General features: G+C 40.0%; 2 protein-coding genes across 2 annotated transcripts; both read left to right on the forward strand.

Moving 5' to 3' along the window:
• Positions 1–12: 12 nt before the first annotated feature.
• On the forward strand, positions 13–10,669 carry LOC144666969 (uncharacterized). Its single transcript, XM_078528421.1, has 10 exons — positions 13–349; positions 459–545; positions 1,419–1,493; positions 2,784–2,896; positions 4,450–4,494; positions 5,775–5,865; positions 6,683–6,734; positions 7,799–7,927; positions 9,002–9,159; positions 10,242–10,669. Exons 1-10 carry the CDS (start codon positions 137–139, stop codon positions 10,329–10,331), a joined length of 1,053 nt encoding a protein of 350 aa, XP_078384547.1. The 5' UTR covers positions 13–136; the 3' UTR covers positions 10,332–10,669.
• Positions 10,670–12,388: 1,719 nt separating this feature from the next.
• On the forward strand, positions 12,389–19,323 carry LOC144665527 (uncharacterized). The gene is made up of 10 exons (XM_078526759.1): positions 12,389–12,852; positions 12,949–13,035; positions 13,676–13,750; positions 14,283–14,395; positions 16,461–16,505; positions 16,682–16,772; positions 17,009–17,060; positions 17,679–17,807; positions 18,645–18,802; positions 19,132–19,323. The coding sequence occupies exons 1-10, from the start codon at positions 12,706–12,708 to the stop codon at positions 19,210–19,212; spliced, it is 978 nt and encodes a 325-aa protein (XP_078382885.1). The 5' UTR covers positions 12,389–12,705; the 3' UTR covers positions 19,213–19,323.
• The last annotated feature ends 1,340 nt before the right edge of the window (positions 19,324–20,663 follow it).

Below are 20,663 nucleotides of genomic sequence, written 5' to 3' on the forward strand. Positions count from 1 at the left end.
TGAAGTAAGGAGATTTTGGTGCTGTATGTCACGACGTTCTAGAATCCGGCAGAAATTCATTATGCTGATGTATAAAGGGCAGTTTTTCTTGCCTTTTGGCATCCACGAATGAAAATGCAATTCGATGTAGCAAAATATGGTTCTAAAGGATTCAGCCCAGGGACCTGAAAAGGATATTCACGCGCCATCTTTGTCACAAGACCTGGGAAAAGATGAAGACGCTGACACAGAACCTAAGCCCTTGTTTCCTGGAAGCAAGCAAGTAAAGCACATTATAGCTGGAGGAGTCGCTGGCGCTGTATCCAGAACTTGCGTTTCACCGTTAGAAAGAGTGAAAATACTTCTACAGGTTAGCCTAAAAATAAAATAAAATGTCGGGACGATAATTCAGGCCAACGCTTAAAATTATGGACTTTATTTTATTGAATTAATTGAACTTTCTTTGAAATTTTTTCTAGATTCAGGTCAGAAATCCAAAATTTTCAGGAGTTGGCGCAACTTTGATAAAGATTGGCAAAGAAGAGGGACTGAGGGGTTATTTCAAGGTAAACTGTGATTTGATTTGATGTTTTTGTTAGTTGATTCATAATGCCTCATGGATCGTCAGATGAGTACGTCAGATGAGTACGTCAGATGCGACCTCTAGCTCAAGGACTGGGGACACGGCGGCGGGGGGAGGGACCGGGGGTGTGTTACTGGGCCCCTCGTTACACAGGGCCCAGAGCAGAGTGCTCCAACTTGTGGTTCAGTAATTGTGTAGCCTTTGTAGCTCATTTTCTATAATTTACCATGTAATTAAATTGTTAGAAATTTCCTCTGGTTACACTTGTTACAGCTGTATAGTTATATGTTCACACTTCAGTCAGTTATCACATGAAGAGGATAAGTCAAGTTGATTTGGTTTAAGTTCCCCCAAAAAGGACACTTTCCCCACCTTTTAATTGAACACTTCAGGGTTAACTAATGCACCAGTCTTTGAACCCCCCCCCCCCCCCCCCGGGGGGAATGACTGGGCTAATATTGAGACTTACACGCTGCTAGGGTCCTTATCGGCCCTATCAACCAGAGTGTTGAATAGAGTTACTTAGTAGGAACACACTGCCAACTCTCGCGACTCACGCCTGCAAGTTGAAAATGTTGATCTCGCACTAACTCGTGCTTAGGAACCAATTTCTCACACCTAGTTGAAAAATGTGAGTTATTACAACCATAACTGACCCACTTTCCCACGTCTTGGGACTGGAACCGGGATACGTTTGGAACGTCTTCGGAATACCTCTTCGGAAATCTTTGGACATGGTCGTGTCACCTTCGGGGAACGTGGCACTCTCAGCATAAAAATCTCACACCTTTGACCCAGAAAACGTTGACAGGTAATTACACTACATATGACTTACATATATGTTTTTCCTTTGTAGGGTAATGGTACAAATGTACTCAGAATCATTCCATACTCTGCAGTACAGTTTGCTGCTTATGAAGAATTCAAGAAGGTATAATGCCTTTTTTCCCATTTATGAGTAGTTGTGAGTGGAGGGAAGCACTCTGAGAGTCAAGTGTCTTGCCCTAGTACACAACACATAATTACATATCCCAAAGAGTAATGCATGGAGTTTCCGGTGTTGTGGTCTGGCCTATTTACATGTATCCATTGGTTGGTTGGTGGGATGATATTATTTAGTATATACTTAAACAGTGGATAGCGTTTTTTTGCTGCGCGGTGATTGGCTACTCAAACTCTGGACATCCTTTGCTATTCACCTCTGAGCAACCCCCACGCGAAAACTGTACCCATTAACGGAAATAACTGGTCAAAAGTTATCATTTTGGGTTATATTATATCACTCTTTGAGTATACATGTATACTAAAACAACTATTGACCTCAGTGTTGGTGACTAGTGGTGAAGCGGTGAAGTAAATACCCAGGAGGGGTACTCCGGGTAATGAGGGGAGATGATGGATTTGGGTGAATGATTAGGATTTGGGGGGAATTGGAGATTTGGGTGAGAAGATAGGGGATGGGAACGAAAAAGTGGGGGGCCGCAATGGAGAGAAAACAAAACGAGCGGGGAGCCCCTCTGCATAGGGGGAAAGGGATTGGGGGATGGTGAGGGATTGGGAGTGCAGAAGACAGGGATTGGGTCCCGAGTGCCTCCACGATATACCGTATACGGGAGTACCCCCCTGGGGGTAAATATCCACCACTTGTCACTTCCACTTCGGTGAACAGTTGTTAAATGATTCTACCATGGACAGATAGTGGTTGCCAAAAGGTGTCTGATATTGACGTCGTCCTCCCACCACGGAGTGCAAGCTGAGTGGCCAGGTGGCGGAGAGACCGTGACGAAGCGCCCCCCCGCGCCCCGAAGGCCCCGGCGCGCCCCCGCGCCCCCCAGGCCCCAGTGCCCCGGCCGTGGACCCCCACGCGACAACACGAAACCGACCGACAGAGACCAGACGACACGCACGACGCGCGAGACAAAGGGAACGGCGAAAAGCGCCCCGAAGCGCCCGCGAAGCGCCCGAGGGAGGCGCCCGAAACAACGGAGGCGCAGATCATATTCATATGCTAATTTGCGCCGAATTATTATTATTATTATTATTATTATTATTATTAAATGCGCTATACACAAGAACTGCCCCTTTACCATTACTACTACCACCATTGACCCTGGGCCACTTACTTTTGAGCCCAGCACACTAGCCATTAGGCTATCATGCCTCCTGGATGATGTATTGGTCCCGAACACCATTTTATTAAAACTTTACTTTAATTTTTTAGCTCCTGAAGATTTCAGAAGATCTTCAGACTCAGACTCCAGTGAGACGACTGCTGGCTGGCGGATTAGCTGGAACAACATCTGTTATTGCTACCTATCCACTTGATCTTGTAAGGTAAATAAATATACAGTCAAGTGCTGTGTTTTTACTTAAACTAAATAAATCAATAATAAGTGCACAGTCTACTGCTACAGTATTCTTTCCCCCTCCCCTCCTCTTGTAGGATACATGTACAGTACCGCTCAAATGTAAGTTGACAGTCCCTCGAGCCTTGATCCTCGAGACTTGAGACTCGATCCTTGAGCCTCGAGACTCGATCCTCGAAACTCGAACATTTCGAGTTTCGAGTCTCGAGTCTCGAGGATCGAGTCTCGAGTCGAGAAAAATAATGAGCTTGTCGCTTGAATGATTCCTCGAGAATAAAATTGCTCAAGCGGGCCGCACTCTTGAGTGTTGTACTATGGTCGAAGCCAGCGTGCACGCCGGCTACTCATCTCTGCTGTAACAACGCACGCTTGGTCGTTTAATATTTCGAACCGTCCCAAAAAGTTCGAAATAGGAGCTCGAAACCGTCGAAAGTGAATGAATTGAGGGCAAATCGAACCAGAAGTAACCGAGTTGGAGTTAGCACGGTCCCGCCGAATCAACATGGACAAATACAACCTGCCTTCAGGCGATCTTAGGACTCGATCGAAACTCGAAACTCTCGAGGATCGAGTCTCGAGTCTCGAGGATCGAGTCGAGACTGTCAACTTACATTTGAGCGGTACTGTATGTACATGTAACAGCGTTGTATTGGTATTCATTCGTAGGAGCTAAACCCTAAACTTCTGATGTAAATGTTTAAAATAAAATTAAAAGGGAACTCAAAAGGTTTGGTTACATGTACATATGCAATATCTTATAGTGCTGTGGTATCAACATTGGTGGTGGTGGCTCATCCATGGTGACCGCACTTGACTGTGATGTGTATTAATAGGGTTCTGCAATGACCATATATATTGTGCAGTTCCAAAAAAATGACCACCCCATGGAAGGTCATTGGAAATTTAACCCCTTCACTGTAGGAGACGACTCAGTACGTCCACCAGAGGAGACACAGACCAAAAGACGAGACCGAGCGAAACACCCGCAAAAAAACATGGGGCCGAGACGAGTGACGAACGACCAGCCACACCCCCCCCCACCCACGAACAGGACCGAGCACGGAGAGAGAAAGCGAGCCGGAGAGGAGAGAATCGGCGAGAACACGAGGAAGAAGAGAGCCAGACCCGACCAGCCGAGAAGGAGAGACCGAGAGGAGAGGAGCCACCGACGAAAACAACGAAAAGCAAAACCAGCGCAGCGGGGGAAAAAGGCCCGCAGCGAAGGGGTTAAAGGGGGTGGGGGGTCTTGAAAGTCAATCTTTTCAAAGGAAGTATGGAGCTGAACTGGAATTTCCAGAGGGATGGTGGGATTCAACCCAAAAAAAAAAAAATGTTAAGTGGGAGGGGTGTGGATATTTCTGAAAGTATCTATTCTTAAGTTTTAAAACTGGCTTGGCATTTGTTATTTCAAGAAAATTATTTCTTTTTTACGGAGTTTTGTATGGCAGATATTTTATTTAGAATTCTACAAAGCCATGAAGAAGACTGTTAGCTATTAGTTTTTATTGATTAATTTTGCAGGACAAGACTAGCAGCCCAAGGTGAAGGGGCAGAGAAAAGATACAGGTATCAAAATTCCTTTCCTTTAATAAAACTTGGGGTTTATGTACACCTTATAATGGTACTGACATAATGTTAGTGCAGGATCAAAGTTATTTACACAGACAGAGTAGAAATGTCAATGAGGGGCAAGCATATTTTCTACCTGACTGGGGGTTCTGCTTCGGGCCACTAATGAGAGTAGAACCGCACCTTACAATCATGTTTTAAAAAATATTGAGCAATTCATTTAATAATTAAAACCAGATTTGATCTAGGAATAACTGGCTGTATTCCAGCTTTCAAAAAAGATTCAACTCCGCTTTATGCAGACACTGAGTGGAAAGCAGAGGAAGTGTCCGTATTAACTTTTGATGTGCCTCTATGAGCCCTTAATTTTATGGGAAAATGTATGAGCTAACAAGAGTCTTAACACTACATTGTATCTGCAATGATGAGGTATTCATATAAAGTGGCATTCGGACTCTTACAGTGCATCTTCAATCTATGTCCAAGAATGGGAGGCACTGTGCATGTGGCCTAATGGTTAGTGCGCTGGACTTTGGATCAAATGGTCCTGGTTCGAGCCCTGGCTGGGCCTCTGTGTTGTGTTCTTGGACGTAACTCTGAGGCCCTGTTATGGGCCACTAGGCTCGAATGCAAACGTTATCTTTTTTACCCAAGAGTATGAATGGGTGTACCAGTGATCTGTTAGAGATACCTGATAACCAAACTAACATCCCACTTGAGGGTGAAGGGATAGTCATGACAGTAGCAATTAATGCTCTTAGTCAATCACAGCTGCAGTGGTGGTCTGACCGTAACTTAAGCAAGCTTTTACCTTTAAACTCTTCAAAGCAGTTGTTAAGTAATTAAAGCTACCGGTACTTCATATATGAGTTGCCTAAGGTATGACTCAAAAGATTTTTGTTTACAGTATAATTTGTTGTTGTTTATGTAACAAAAGCATTATGGCCGACGCGAGGACCGGGACCGCGGGGGCCCAGCGCCGGGAGGGGGGCGGACCGGGGGGGAGGGAGGGACCGCGGGGGAATGGCCGGGAGGAGGGGGGGGGGGGAGGAGAGAGGGGGGGGGGGGGGGAGGGGAGGCGGGGAGGAGCGCGGGGAGGGGGGAGGAGAGGGGAGGGGGCGGGACGGGCGGCGGGGCGGGGCGGGGGGGGCCGCCCCGGGGGGAGGGGGGGGGGGGGGGGCGGGGGGGGCACCCCGGGGGCGGGGCGCAGGACGGGGGGGGGGCGGGGAGCCGCGCGGCCATCACACGGGCGGCCCAATTATTATTTGATTTTACAGAAACATTTTGCATGCTTTTCAAACAATTTTGAAAGATGAAGGAGGACTTTTCAGTGGGTGTCTTTACAAAGGACTGCCACCTACTATTATGGTATGATGCTAATGATTTGTTAATTTTACAAAGATCCAATTAAGCACCTTTTAGTAATCACCCTCCTGCAACTAATAAAATACCCCTCCCAATTACTGATTGATTTTATTTTAGAATTTTTATTTTTAATTATTTTATTGTATTTGTAGTTTTTAACTCGGAAAAGAGTTGTAGTGAGTGAAGTAAATTTCACTCCTTTCCTTGAAGCCTGTTAAATATAGGCACGCAATGCGTGCAAGTGTTTTTAGGCCTCTGAAATATTGTATTAATGTCAGTTTTCTTGAAATAGACCAAAACTTATTTTTTCCAATGATCTTGTTATTTTGCCTTACCTTCAGAAAACGAAAAAGGAAAATAAAAAGAAAGAAATTAATTTGCAACGGATTAGAACTCTAAATCTTGGCCTTTCGGCCTGCTTTCGATTAGCAGCTGCATGACAATCAAACTAAGTGTTTCAAAGTGAAAGTTCTGAAGTGTGGAAAGTTAAACATCATTTTTTGGCAAATCTTTATTTGTCAGTTTGTTTTCAATAATTCTTGTTTCATAAAAACATTTCCGAGTTTAGTCTTTAGTGGCTTGTACCCACTTTGATTATATGGGCCACTAAATTGTAATAAAGAAAAACAAAACCAAAACAAACCTCCAGTCTGCGCAGTACAGACTGCAAATCAGCTTTAACCGTCTGGTGCCCAGGAAAATCTTCTTGTTCTGGACATCTGAAAGGGCTTTTTTCCAAGCCTTTTTATAGAATTATTTAGATAAATCAGAAGCAGTGCTTCTTGTAATAATTTTTTTTTCTAATGTTGTCTTTTATCAGGGAATTGCCCCTTACATTGGCTTGAATTTCGCAGTGTATGAGACACTAAAAGGTACAGTACAGTCATTTCATACTACTCTTACTTTATCACTGCAAACATAAGCAGATGTTTTAAATTTAATTAGATTGTGGAAGGGGACAGAGGCAGGGGTGTGAGCCTGAGAGAATACGGGGTGGGAGGGGTATGAGGGGCGGGAGAAGAAAGGGCCAGGAGTAGGATTCCCCGGGTGGCGGGAACAGCGAGAAATTAAGAAAAATTTTGCAATGAAAATTGCCTAATGGTTACCACTAAAACCACTAAAGAAAGGGGCAGGAATCGGGAGTACAAGATGTACCGTAAGGTATGGGAGGTTAAGACCCCCCCCCCTTCACCCCCCCATAAATCTTCCCACAGAGTCAGTGATTTCATTTGGTTTGCTCGTAGAGTTTACCATAATGTAGCAGCAATAAGAGTTTCCCTTACAAAGTCTGTTAATTTGCCACTTGTGAAAATTTCCCAGAGATAACAAAATTATCAGTAAAGGAAATGTTTCCTAACTGTGCAGATTACTTAGACATTGAAATCGTTAAAACTTTTTGAAATTAATTGTCAACTTGGTCGAGACAGCAGCAAAATATTGTAGAAATGTTCAAAAATAATACGACTTTTTTAATTTTCACAAACATGTAAAACTTCGTCGGTACATCCGTCATCGTCAGTGTGACGGTTTTGAAAGTTTACAGTGATTTAAAACGTGGCTGTTACAAATCATACGTTAAATTGCGTTGAAATGCAATACGCTAGATAAATTTCGAAGTTAACGGAATTAAAAAGAAGCGCGCGTGCGTGCAGCTATAGGGAAAGCGTCAAATTGATGTGTTTGACCTGTTGATTAAGGTCCGGCTTTTCCCACTCGATGTACATAGACTCCTTAAGCTTAATCTGGTACTTAGTAGGCGCAGAGTCTAAGATCTTGAAGCAGTCTTAGCTACAAGAGGTACGGCATGACTTTGAAGCCTGCAAATGCTTATAAACGTGAGAGGTTCTGTCCGATGACAAGTGCTCGTGCACGCGCGTGGAGAAATGTCGGCTTGTTTTGTCAACTTATTTTTTACTACTTAATTTGTCTTTCTTAGATGTTGTCCTTAAGCATTTGATTGTGAAGGCTCGGGAAGCAGAGTTAAAAAGAATGGACAAGGATAAGGAGCTGCCTGTTTTTATCCGTCTTTGCTGTGGAGCATTGGCAGGAGGCATTTCTCAAACTGGTACGTCTTGAATGTATTCAAATTGGTAATGTAAGTCAAATAGAGCAGTTTTCAATTAAGTGTCGTAAAACCAAAACCAAAGTAATTACTCTGGCCAATCACAAAGGACACAGACAATCCAGTGAACCAATCAAAACTCAAAGCAATTACATGTAGCCGGCACGAAGCGCGGGAAAACGTGCGCGAGCGAGTCACGATTGGTTTTGGTTTTAGTTCTGATTGGCTTAGAAAGTGGCGCGAGATTTTTAAGCCAATCACTAAGCGTAGCAATGCAAAACCAAAGCAAACGCAATTAACTTTCGACACTCAAGTGAAAACCGCTCTATTTCTCAACTGGCAAGTCGAGTATTTCTCAAACTAGTATCACGATAACTTAGGTATTCCTCGAACTAGTAAGTCAGCCGACAGGTATTTCCCAAAATAGTATGCCGGTATTTTTCGAACTGATGAGTTCATATTCTGCAAGTCAGATGTTTCTCAAACTTAGGCAATGTTCACACTTGGTGCCTGGGCATGGTCACCGAATACAATGTTGGCTGGCAATAATGTGAACATACTATTTTTTTAGTACCCACGCCATTATTCGGGCATGGAGAGTGCAAGGTCAAGTTTGTGTCTGACAAGTCAACTTAATGCAGCTATATTTTGCTGGTGCCCAGATACCAGTGCTTGGTAGACTGCAAAACAGTTGTATCTTTTGCGAACGCGCTCGGTCTTGGAACGAGAGCGAGAGCTGTGGAGCCAATGTCAAAACTGCGAGTGAGACTGGGGGAGAGACGCTAATGTTCGGCGCTTCGCGCCTTCGATAAGCGCTTTTTCCAACGACTTTAGAGAAAAAGCGACTGTTTTGCAGTCTATTGAGTCTAAGTGATTGGGAGATTAGTGTGAACACAGCCTTTGTCAGATTAATTGCTACATTGTACGTAGTTGAATGTTGAACCTCAATACCATAATCTTCTTTGCTCATATGGACAATATGGATAAAAAAGAGTAGGAGTTAGGTAGGAAGACATTTACAAATCCATACAGCGTTAATTTCCAGAGTAAACACTTTTTGTTTTGTTTGTTTTTCAGTAACCTACCCATTAGATGTGGTGCGTCGTAGAATGCAGATGAAGGGTATTAGTGGTGACTTGTTCGCATACACTTCCACTCGGCATGCATTCAGTATGATCGTTCAAATAGAAGGCATCAAAGGTCTATATAAAGGAATGTGGCCTAATTTGCTCAAGGTAACAACAATCAGAGAGGGTCAAGAAGCTTCAAGTACCTAAATGTAACACAACTCGCTTCGGCTTAAGGCCGTTACTTAGAACAACACTTCTAATGCGAAGCGCGCGAGTGACGTCATGACTCGGACAAGACTCAGACAAACAGACCGGAATTGCGGACGATTTTCCAAAAACACCTTCTAAAACAGCCGGTGTTCCTAAAACTTTTTTTTAAAACGAAAACTTCGCCTAGATTCCCACTATCTCTCTCAGAACACGCTGATGTTTTCTGAACCTCCTCGGGGGGTACAGGGTATAATCATTTGCATTCTATTTTTAGACCTCGCGCGCTTCGCTTTTAAGATCTTTAGACACACTATCAACTTTTTTTTTTTTTTTTTTTTTTTTTTTTTTTTTAAAAAAAAAACTCAAAATTTTTTTTTTTTTTTAAAAAAAAAAAAAAATATATTTTTTTTATTTATACAACTATATATTTTTTACATTATTTTAAAAAATTAAAAAAATAATTTATTTTTGTCGGTTTTTTTTTTATATATATATATATATTTTTTTTCTTTTATTAAAAAAATACTTTTGAAATTTTTTTTTTTTTTTTTTTTTTTTTTTTTTTTTTGTTTTTTTTTTTTTTTTTTTTTAATAATAAAATAAATTAAAAAAAAATTTTTTTTTTGTTTGAATAAAAAAAAAAAATTTCCCAATAAATTGGAAGGGGGAATAAAGGAGGTAAAATAAAAAAAAAATTTAAGAAAAAAATTTTTAAAAAAAAAAATTTTAAAAAAAACAAAAAAAAAAACCCCCACACAAAAAAAAAAAAAATATTATAAAAAAAAATTTTACAAAGCTGTCCATACTCTTGGGGCTTAGTTTTAGCTAGGTTTTTAATTTATTTAATATTTATTTCTTTTTTTTACATATATTTTTACGGTATTCTTTTCTTGTATCCTACTCATTTCTCGGTAAACTAACATACTTTGTTGCTGGACCTAACAAGCCTCGCCAACCCAAGGATTTAATAAATGTTATATGTAAAGGATTCTAGTATGTATAATACAAAATAAAATGCTATTATGTTCCTTCTGCAGGTCGCTCCTCTTGTTGGGATCCAGTTTGTAACTTATGAGATAACTAAAGCTTTCTTGTATGGTCAAGGACTTCAGCTGCCTTGGAGATGATGATAGCATTATTGGAACTAATTCGTAATCATAGAAGTATTAATGATAAATTCAATTCAAAAACGAAGTTGACCTCAGTTTCAAGGATTTGCTTCCTAAAACATGTAAGAATGCGCTTACAGATGTCCAACTGGCTATTTAATAGTTAAAACGATGCATTATTTAAAACACAGACAGGAGTGAAGAGTTGAAATGCAACTAAGCTACTGTAAATCTTACCGTTCACATTTTTACTGATAGCAGTATTTTAGTTTCTTTTAAACACCCTCAAATGTTTCTATAACTCTGCCTAACGCCACCGCAATATTTCTTTTTCCTTTATAAAGTAACCCATACCACTTTACACCCGCTTCGTGTACGAAGCGGCCGGACACCACCGACGACACGGACGAATCCGCCCACAGCCCCGCGACCGCCGGGAAAAACGGAGAAGGGAGGCCAAACAGCGGAAGACGAGGAAAGAGGAGAGAAAGAAGCAGCACGAAACGAAAGCGGGGTAAGCATGGCTTTCAGCCAATCATATACGTTTCTTAAACGCTTTTTTTTTTCTTAAATTGATATTACACTAATAATTCGAAATAAGAATATATGGGTATATATTGTGCGTGTTCTGATTGGATGGCAAATAATATTGCTAATAAAAAACAGTTTTGTCCTAAATCATGAGTTGTTCTTTTTTTTAGAGTTTAAATTTATAATTCATTAATTGGTTGAAATACTGGCCTGGGCGTTCTGTTTTTTTTTTTTCATCCCAAAGCTTTTAGGCGCCGCCGCATTGTTTCTGCGAAGGTTGATTGGGGGTTATGACGTTAGTATTTTGTCGTGTATTTTCAATATGTCGCCTTAAGGTAGCCTTGCGCGAATAAAAGGGCTGTTTACATGATACCCGGATGAGTATCATCATTCCGGAACGAGTTTTGTTCCAGAGGGAAGTTCGTTCTGCAGTGAAAACGATACGCATGCGCCACTCGCCCCAGACTACACTGTTTGCGGTTTCATCTCGGAAAGAAGTTCGTTTGATTCCAGAACTGAGACATGATACGAGAACGAAATGGAGTGGAGAAGGTCTTATGTAAAATGTATGTTCCGCGGGATAGCGTATCGTGTTTGAGGTTCTTTGTTCTCAAGTAGGGTATCCTTTTTGCCCCTTTGGACATTATTTTCTCGGTGTTAATCTTAGATAGCGTGCTTTTAAATTGTTTTATAAATAGCAAACATTGAAGTGCGTAAACGCCCAACTAAACGAAAACGATATGACATTTTCGATTTTCTTGCTGCTGCATGTCATTCAATCACGTCATAACATTTCACGCCAAATCCATAAGAGACGGTCCATCATTTTATTGGGGGGGGGGGGGGGGGGGGGGGAGGGAGGGGGTGGGTGGTAGGCAATATTTTGTTTACGAATTTTTTTTCAGCATTGGTATTTGCAAGAATTTTCTTTACCAGCATCACCCTCTGCAGGATTTTTTTTCCACCGTCCATCTTTTGCAGGTGGAGATTGCTTGAATGTTTTTGTCGTTCTTAATTGCGCAGGCCAAAGAGCCACTTGTTCCTCGTGCCCAGGCTTTCCCGCTAAGCGAGACAAGCGGCTCTGGGAACGAGAATGGATCAGATGTTACAAACCGTGCCAGTCCCCCGCGTTGGCATATGCGAGACAAGTTGCACGAAAGTTTCCTTCTGCTTACATGACATCCTGTTCAGTCAACTCCAACGCATTGCCCGTGCGTCACAAATATTGCACCAATTTACTCAAGACGGAAATTTACAAATTCTGTTGGAATAAGGCATTGGATTCATACACGAACACTGTAATCTTTTACAATTAATAAAAAAGAACTATTTTACTGAATCAAAAAAAAAAAGGTAGAATTTCTGTTTGTCATTTTTCAAGGGCTGGTAGCCGGCTCCGGATACAAAAGTATGTGGGAGAGCGATGAGTCGAGAAAAGATTTTTTTAAAAAATGGTAAAAAATTGACAATAACGAATAGTAAACCTGGATGCAAACAGTCCTGTTAATAGTTTTTATTGCTCCAAAGCAGGGGTATTAAAGATTTTTCGTTACAGTTGCAGAAACGAGCCAGAAGTCACGTCTTCTCACACTTCCGGTAAATTCTTCGAACCGAATTATTCCGGAAGTGAATATGGTCCAATCAACTGCTCGCTTAGAATGAGCTAGCTGACCGTCGGCAATCGGCTCACCAAGGCTCAAACTTCCTTCGACTTTGGCTTCGTTCATCTTAGTGTTGCATTCGTGATTGTAGCTTTTTCATATTTTTGACAGATATGACATAACAACACGACATTTTTCGCAATATATCATTTTCCACTGAATCACCAATCCTCAATTTCGCGCGCCAAAATTAATTTAGTATGAGTACCACTGCCTCCCGTGATGCGATATGGTGGGAAAAATATATTCCCAAGGACCAATTGATTCATCTTGTCGCCGGTGGGGTAGCTGGCGGAGTTTCTAGAACATGTGTTTCTCCCTTGGAAAGGGTTAAAATGCTGCTACAGGTAACACTGGTTGTTTTGTAGTTTGTTTGTGTGTTTTCTCTTCATCAAAAGTACGAGCCGGAGCCGTAGAAAACCCCAAGCTTACTTTCCTTCTAGATTCAAGTCACTGAGGCAAGATATACCAGTGTAACGCAAACCTTGGTGAAAATTGGGAGAGATGAAGGACTGTATGGCTATTTCAAGGTAATTGTAAATTGAATTATATATTAATTAATCTCATGTTTGTCTGCAGTGACAGAACAATGGTGATATCATACCCCCCTACCCTCCAAGTAAACAGTCCCTTGTGCATTGGAAACTGAACATTATCTCGGGGGGGGGGGAGAGGTATGCGATATCTCATTGTTCTGTCACGGCACACATCAGACGTACATGAAATATTAATTAATACATATTTGTAATACTGATGATGCTGATCAGTGATGCATTGTGGAAGGCGGGATGGCCGAATGGTTAGCGTGCTGGACTCTGAATCGAGCGGTCCGGGTTCAAGGCCTTGCCGGGGTCATTGTGTGTGTTCTTGGGCAAGACACTTTACTCTCAAAGTGCCTCTCTCCACCCAGGTGTATAAATGGGTACCGGCGACATGCGGGGGGGGGGGGGGGGGTACCCTGCAATGGGCTAAGTCAGGATGGTTGGACAGTCTGGGTAATAAAGAATGTAATGATGTTTCTGGAGTGGGTTTCAAGAAAGTTTGCTGAAAAATTAAAATTATGTGAACAGTGATGTAATTAAAATTAGAGTCAACATCTGGGTTTGATTCATTTGGGAAAAATGCAAGGGGTGAATTATTTATTGCTAACAAATTTTTTGTTTCATTTAGGGAAATGGAACCAATATTGTGAGAATTGTCCCATACACAGCTGTGCAGTTCGCTGCCTATGAAGAGTTCAAGAAAGTATGTAAAATGAGCAATCGCAGGTTATAACAAAATATAACAGGACATATAACACTGAAACTTTGTGGTTCCAATTTGACTGACAGGTTGATTATCGGTACGAGATTCATTTTGTATAAAATGCGATAATCAAAAGCATAACAACTATAGATTGTAAAGTTGTACTGGTGCTTATAGTCTGATTTCAAGGTTTCTAATAAATTTAAATATTATATAAATGTATTATAAAAATGTATAGAAAGCGTTGGATGACGTGAGATGGTAGATAGCCAACAAGGCACAAAGTGTGAAGTTGGCTATAACTTTCTCATATCCAACAAGCGCGAGTAGAATAATTATTGTTTTATTAAAAACAGCCAAAGAATTACAATATTTGGGCTCCCAGTGGCTGTTCTCTTGACGCATGCACCAGTTTTCTGGTCCATGGTACATGAGCTCAATATACCATTGCCTGTTGACCAATCAAAACTCAAGAATTGCAATATACCTACCAATGCTAGTTTTGAATGAAATATTGTATTCAATGATGCAGCTGTTAAAAATTCCTGAAGACACAAGAGAACAGCACCCGATCATGAGGCTCACAGCTGGTGCAATGGCAGGAATTGTGTCTTCCACAGTCACATATCCTCTTGATTTAATTAGGTATGTAAACTAGAAGTCATGTTAAAATAAAAGCCAAAATAGTAAAAAATGCATCCAAAGTTGATAACAAGTGGAATTTATAACATAGCTAGCAGAGCCACGCAGTCAAATTCAGTATACGTAAGCGTGCTCAAAATCCCAATGGAGCACGCTGATGACATAATCGACGAGTGAAAATCTCACTGAGTGAAGCTCATACGCTGTGTTTTGCGAAAGCGATGACATATTATCTTCGGAATATGAAAAGTGAATCCTTTAATATTTTTTTTTAAGGATACGAGCTACAAGGTAAGCTGTTTCTTATTACGAGACGGAGAGCGAAAGAGAAAATAAATTCGATTTTACCATCGAAGTTGTTTGTGTGCTTCTCTTCATTCAAACAACATCAACTAACGAGCGAGTCTCGAAGGATGAAAATCATTTTTTTCATGGCCCTAACGTGGAAGAATGGGCCAACCATGAATGACAACAGCTCGATGGCACTAAAAACTTAAGCTGCATGACGAAAGTTTTCGCGTTTTAAGCATTACACGAAAGCGTCTACGGCTCTGTTGCGATTTTGCCGCTTGGGAAAAAATTACTTCATCGGGCGCTTCATTCAACTACCATTTTCAAAATTAAATGTTTATTTACATCAATTACAAATAAAATCGGTCCACAAAAATACTTAAAACTAAGCATGGAACCGAATTCTTTGACTCTTTTAACCCTTGGAATCTGTTCGGCTGTTCGAGGTTGTTTTGTTTTAATTTTCTTCCACTCGGGAGTGAACATTTTAATTTTAATTCAGCGAAAACTAACCTCAGAATCAACAGCTGCAGTATTTGCTGTTTTTGTCCTTTTTTTCCTTCGCTCTGCCACCGTATAAACTTAGTCAATTTATCAGCCATTTGACACAAACTGCTCCAATCGTGTAAACTTGTACATGTGTAATTTATTACTCGACTTTCCCCGCGGCCGGTTTTGATGCACAATTCCACCGGCAATGTTATAAAACAATTGGTTCATGCTTTTAGCTACAGGTGCTTCATCGAGTTATGGAGCACTTGGGAAGGTTGGAGAGCACTCAAGAAGCTAGAGTTGCCTGAGGCGATGCTTCTCTCGTGCTCTCCAAACTTCCCACGTGCTCCATAACTCGATGGAGCACGCTAAAGCATGAACCAATTGTTAAGTACTGAGTGGTTAATTAGACTCTTCGCCCGCAAGGGCTACAAGTCAATAGCCCATGAGGCGGGCCGAATGGGCTAGTGATTTGTGGCCCTTGAGGGCGAAGGGTCTAATTGTTTCAGTATCACCCAACTAGTCGGACAGAAAAAAGCAATAATAAAGTTAGCAAATGCAAGTTAAAAAAATATTTATTTGGGAATAAAACAAAAGAAAGCGTCACACTCGATTGCTACTTGATGACTATTACTAATAGTCCTCTTGTGGGGTAGCCAATCAAAATGCAGGATTTGCATTTAGTCCTCTAGTTGGGTGATACTAAACTGAGTCAGCCTGAACTGCCTTCAGCTTCTCAACAGCCCCCTTATAATTACAATCAGGGCTTTCAAAAACATTTAAAGTAGGTAGTGTCTATCCTTATGTTGCACCCATTGGAGAGCAATATTTAGAAAGCTCTCTAGCTGTTATTGCTATAGGTGCTGCATGACTTCCAGCTGGTGATTCATGAACCGAATACCTGTGCGCTAGCTGGAAGTTTGGTGGGTGCCAAGTCTTATTGAAAGCGCTGTACATGACTGTACAAGACAATCATTTTAATATTATTTAAGTACTATGTCTTTAGTCTTGTGATGTACATTTCAGTGTCCATACTTCCTGCACAGAAGGATTTTTGGTTTGAAACCCACCCACCCCTCACCCCACCCCTCTAAAAATTTCTAATTTAGCATCATCAGCTTTAGTACTTTCCTTTTAAAATGTAAGCTTTTGAGACCCCCCACCCACTTCCCCCGCTACAAAACACACAGTATTGGATTTTGGATTTCCTGAAATGCACCTTGTAAAAAAACCATCTTTTACAGTCATGCAGTCACTAATTAAAATCTATTTTTTTTTTACAAAGGACAAGATTAGCTGTTCAAGGAGAAGGAAGTGAGAGACGTTATAGGTGAGATGTGCCTCCAGATAACTAAGACTGACAATATAGGCATGTAAGGCGTGCTAGAGCTATTTCTTGTGAGTGGCAAAAAAAAAAAGTTAACACTGTTGGGTATTGGATTTCCAGCATAACTATATTTCTGGGAAAGGGACTCATTCAATTTTGTGTTCAATTGCCCTTCATAGAAATATACGACATGCATGTGTTACCATTGTCAGAGAAGAAGGTGGATTATTTAGTGGGGCTCTATTCCGAGGACTAGGACCATCATTAATAGTAAGTAATTAATTTAGTAAAAATAAAAATATGTTAAAAAGGTTTGTTGTACCTAAAGTTTGCATTCAAGCAATTATTAATTATAATAATATTTTCAGCATTTTTTGGGTTACAGATTTCTCACCAAGTAACATAAATTTATCAGTACAATTAATAGCTACTGGCTTCAGTGGCCAGCAAAACTAATGTTCTTCAATTCACCATTGCTAATATTTTTTTCTTTTTGCATTTTACAGGGGATAGCACCTTACATAGGACTAAATTTTGCAGTTTACGAGAGCTTAAAAGGTATGGCATAACTTGAGTGGCGCTTTTCATTTGAAACCATGCCGGCCAGATGGCTCAGTGTAACAGCGTCAACTCTGGTGACATGAGAACTATGAGGACTAAATAACTCACAGGTTCCACTAGGTTGATGGGCCTGATGTGTCACTAGGCTCGCATGCAGGCTTAACGCTTCACCTTACCTTTACCTTCTTTTAAAGAGGATGTCTAGGCCCGGTAGTTCAAAGTACGATTAAGCTAATCCAGGATTAGCATGAAATTTGATTTCAAGTTAATAACATTTCTTTGAGGTTTTCCGTTAATATTTTTTGTCCCCAGTTTCGACATGGACCAATCTCAAACTTAACAAAACATCAGCTATGGAAAACCCTTCAGTGCGACGCGCCTTCCGTGGCCCCTTTTTTTAGTTTGTATTGTTTTTTTTTTTTTTTTTTTTTTTTGATTTTAATAAAATAAAAAAATTTTTTTTTTTTAAAAAAAAAGAAAAAAAAAAAAAAAAGGGGGTAAAACAAGAGAAATTGAAATCTTGATCATTCCTCTAATCCTGGGTTAGCATTAATCGTCTTTCGAACAACCCGGCCCTGGATGCTAACTGTACTGTTATCAACTTTGTTGTCATAGGCTATGTAATGACATATTACCATGCTCAGGCGGGTGGACACAAGTTAAGGGTGCTAACACATGAAGGAGACTTACCTGTCGTCATCAAACTCTCTTGTGGAGCAGTTGCTGGTGCTGTAGCACAATCCGGTGGGTTAACCTTCTACAGGAAATTTTTATAACATCAAGTTTTTATTTAGTATTTTCTCGATTAAACGCCGGGCCCCGTACGCCGGGTTCTTTTTTTAATTTTCTTAATTTTTTTTAATTTTTTTTTTAAAAAATAAAAATTTTTTAATGGTTAAAAATTAACCCCCCTGCGCCAAAAACGGGGGGCGAAATATATATTGTTTACACTTGTCTTTCTTAAAATTGCTCAAATTTGATGATGCAAAAAAGCTGAGGAAATGTGGAATCAAAGTTAAATTCCAAAACCTGTCACAAGTAAAATGAAAAAAAAATAAATAAATAACTGCAAACACTCAGAGCCTATCTTCTTCAAACAAGAGACAAATGCACCATCCTGATACATCTATGAACAACTTTTGAATCCTGAAAATTGAATAACTTGCATAAAAGTTTCTCTTCCTAAAACAAGACAAGTAAATTAGTGCATGCATTGTACAGTACATTTTACTTTGAAAATCAATTAAATGCTGCTATAGTTAGTAAATGCAATTATTATTCTGTTTTCCTGAGAAACAAGGCTCAAATTGTTCAAACTTTACCGGTATTTCTTTAGTCAAGTGTTGTTGTATTTGAATTGTATTTTTTATAAATTAATTATTTGTAAACAGCTTTTTTAAATTTCTTGTCACTGAAGCAAGCCCCACCAAGGAAGTGTCAGTTTATTTGGTTGTATTACATTCTATACTAATCTGCATTGGGTACGTGTGCACAAATTGTATTATAATTAGCAAAATAGGGAAAAGTGCAAGCTAAACTGAGCTTACTAGCTGATTGATAGTGTACAATGTAATTTAACAGGTACCTACCCCCTTGATGTGGTGCGTCGTCGAATGCAGATGAAAGGTGCAACTGGTGAACTGTTTAAATACAACTCAACATGGCATGCTTTTAATGTGATTGTTAAAACTGAAGGAATACGTGGACTGTTCAAAGGAATGTGGCCTAATCTTTTAAAGGTAACTACAACATTCATGCAAATGAATACTCAAAATAATAACTATAGACATTTATTTCACTCACTTCTCTTTACACAGTTATCTCCTAAGGATTTATTAATAAATTAAAATAGTAATTAATACTGTATAGAATTAACTTTCTACAATTGGATGATTAGTATATACTAAAACAGTGGATAGCGCTTTTGGCGTGCGCTGATTGGCTACTCGGAATATCCTTTATTCTCAACTCTCTTCTTGGTGTATGGATATTCAGATGAAACACTGTGGCTCCTGTTTGATATATTACGTAAACTGCTAAAGGTCTTTCATCACTTTTTGTCATGCAGGTCGCACCCACTATCGGAATTCAGTTTGCTGTGTATGAAGTGTGCAAAACACTTTTATACGATTACTCTGAAAGTCTGTAAATTACTGGAAGTGGAAGTTGCTAGGATAATTATTTAGTTCTAACTATTTTCAAATGAGCTACAGTTGAATTTTATGCATGAAAACGTAACGACCCTGGTGCCAGTAAGGGCCTAGTTACTACCATTTCGACGACCGTGAAGGCAACTTTTTCCCGTTTTTCAGGGTAACATTCAAGTTTGACTAGACAAACCGTCGCGTTTTCAACTGAGCCAATTCACGTTTGTGGCGTCAAATGTCAAGTTTGACAGCTCCGCCGGTGTGTTTCTCAGAAACAATGTTTTGAAAACTTTGCGTCGACATTTTCCAATGAATGTCGACAGAAGCGACATTGTTGTTGTGACGCGATCCGTTGTTTTTTTTTATTTTTATTTTGAGAGTATTTACGTTAATCAACGTTAAATGGTTTACTGTAAACGCGACAGTTTGTCTAGACAAACTTGAATGTTTACCGTGAGAAAACGCAGAAAAAAGTTTGCCTTTCACGGTCGCTCGAAAATGGCCTAGTATGAGGTGCAACTGTAGTTCAGGTAATATTTTTTTAGAAAAAAATATAATTTTATTCTTTGCCCTGATTTATACAGTATGGATCACTACACTTTAATATAGTTTTTAACTTTTAAGTTATTCTTAGGTACAGTCAACTCTCGCTATAACAGAAACCTTCGGGACCACAATTTGGTGTCCGCAATAGTGAAAGTCTAGTTTACTGAAGCACGAGTTATTTTAAGTAATTCTTATTCGCTGGGACTTCAACTGTCCATAATAACAGGGTGTCCATATACGCAAGGTGTCTGCAAGGCAGGAGTTGACTGTAATTATATCAGGGTACTGTGGCATGTATTTAAAGGGTGTCTGGCCTGTCCATTTTCATGCCAAGTTGCTAAATAGTCAAAAAGCTAACTTGGGCAGAACCTCGTTCCCAGGGTGTCTCTTCTTCCTGTCCCCTCTCTCATGGGAAGAAGGGAGACCTTTGGAATGAGGTTGCTAACTTAAGTTGTTCTGTGAAAAACTTTTTAGAATTTTATTACCTTTAGGTTATTTTAATCTCTGTTTCATGAGAGTTTAAAGCATGTGTAGTTTAGAGCATGCTGAAGCCAGCCTACAATGTGCACTGGAAAGTTATGTGAAATATATAACGTGCCATGGATCTCATTTAATACAGTGGAACTTCTTAAGTTGTTTTGCACCGTAAAGTACAAAGTACAATGTAAAATAGTAGTTGACAAAAAAGTCATTATGTTTTCTTAGACTCGGTGAAATGCAAATAACTTGTGTAAGGAAATTAAAACAGAGGGAAATATCCTATGTAATAATTAAAAAAATAAGTATAAAAAACAATAATTTTAAACGTACCTACAAACTTTATTATAAATAATAAATATTGTACATGTGTGAACAGTTATGCAACTATTGTCAGTATTTTCTTGTTCTTGTTGCACTACTCTTTTCA

This window comes from Oculina patagonica, chromosome 9, assembly GCF_052425735.1.
Source record: "Oculina patagonica isolate OP01 chromosome 9, crgOcupat, whole genome shotgun sequence".
NCBI classification, from domain to species: Eukaryota; Metazoa; Cnidaria; class Anthozoa; order Scleractinia; family Oculinidae; genus Oculina; species Oculina patagonica.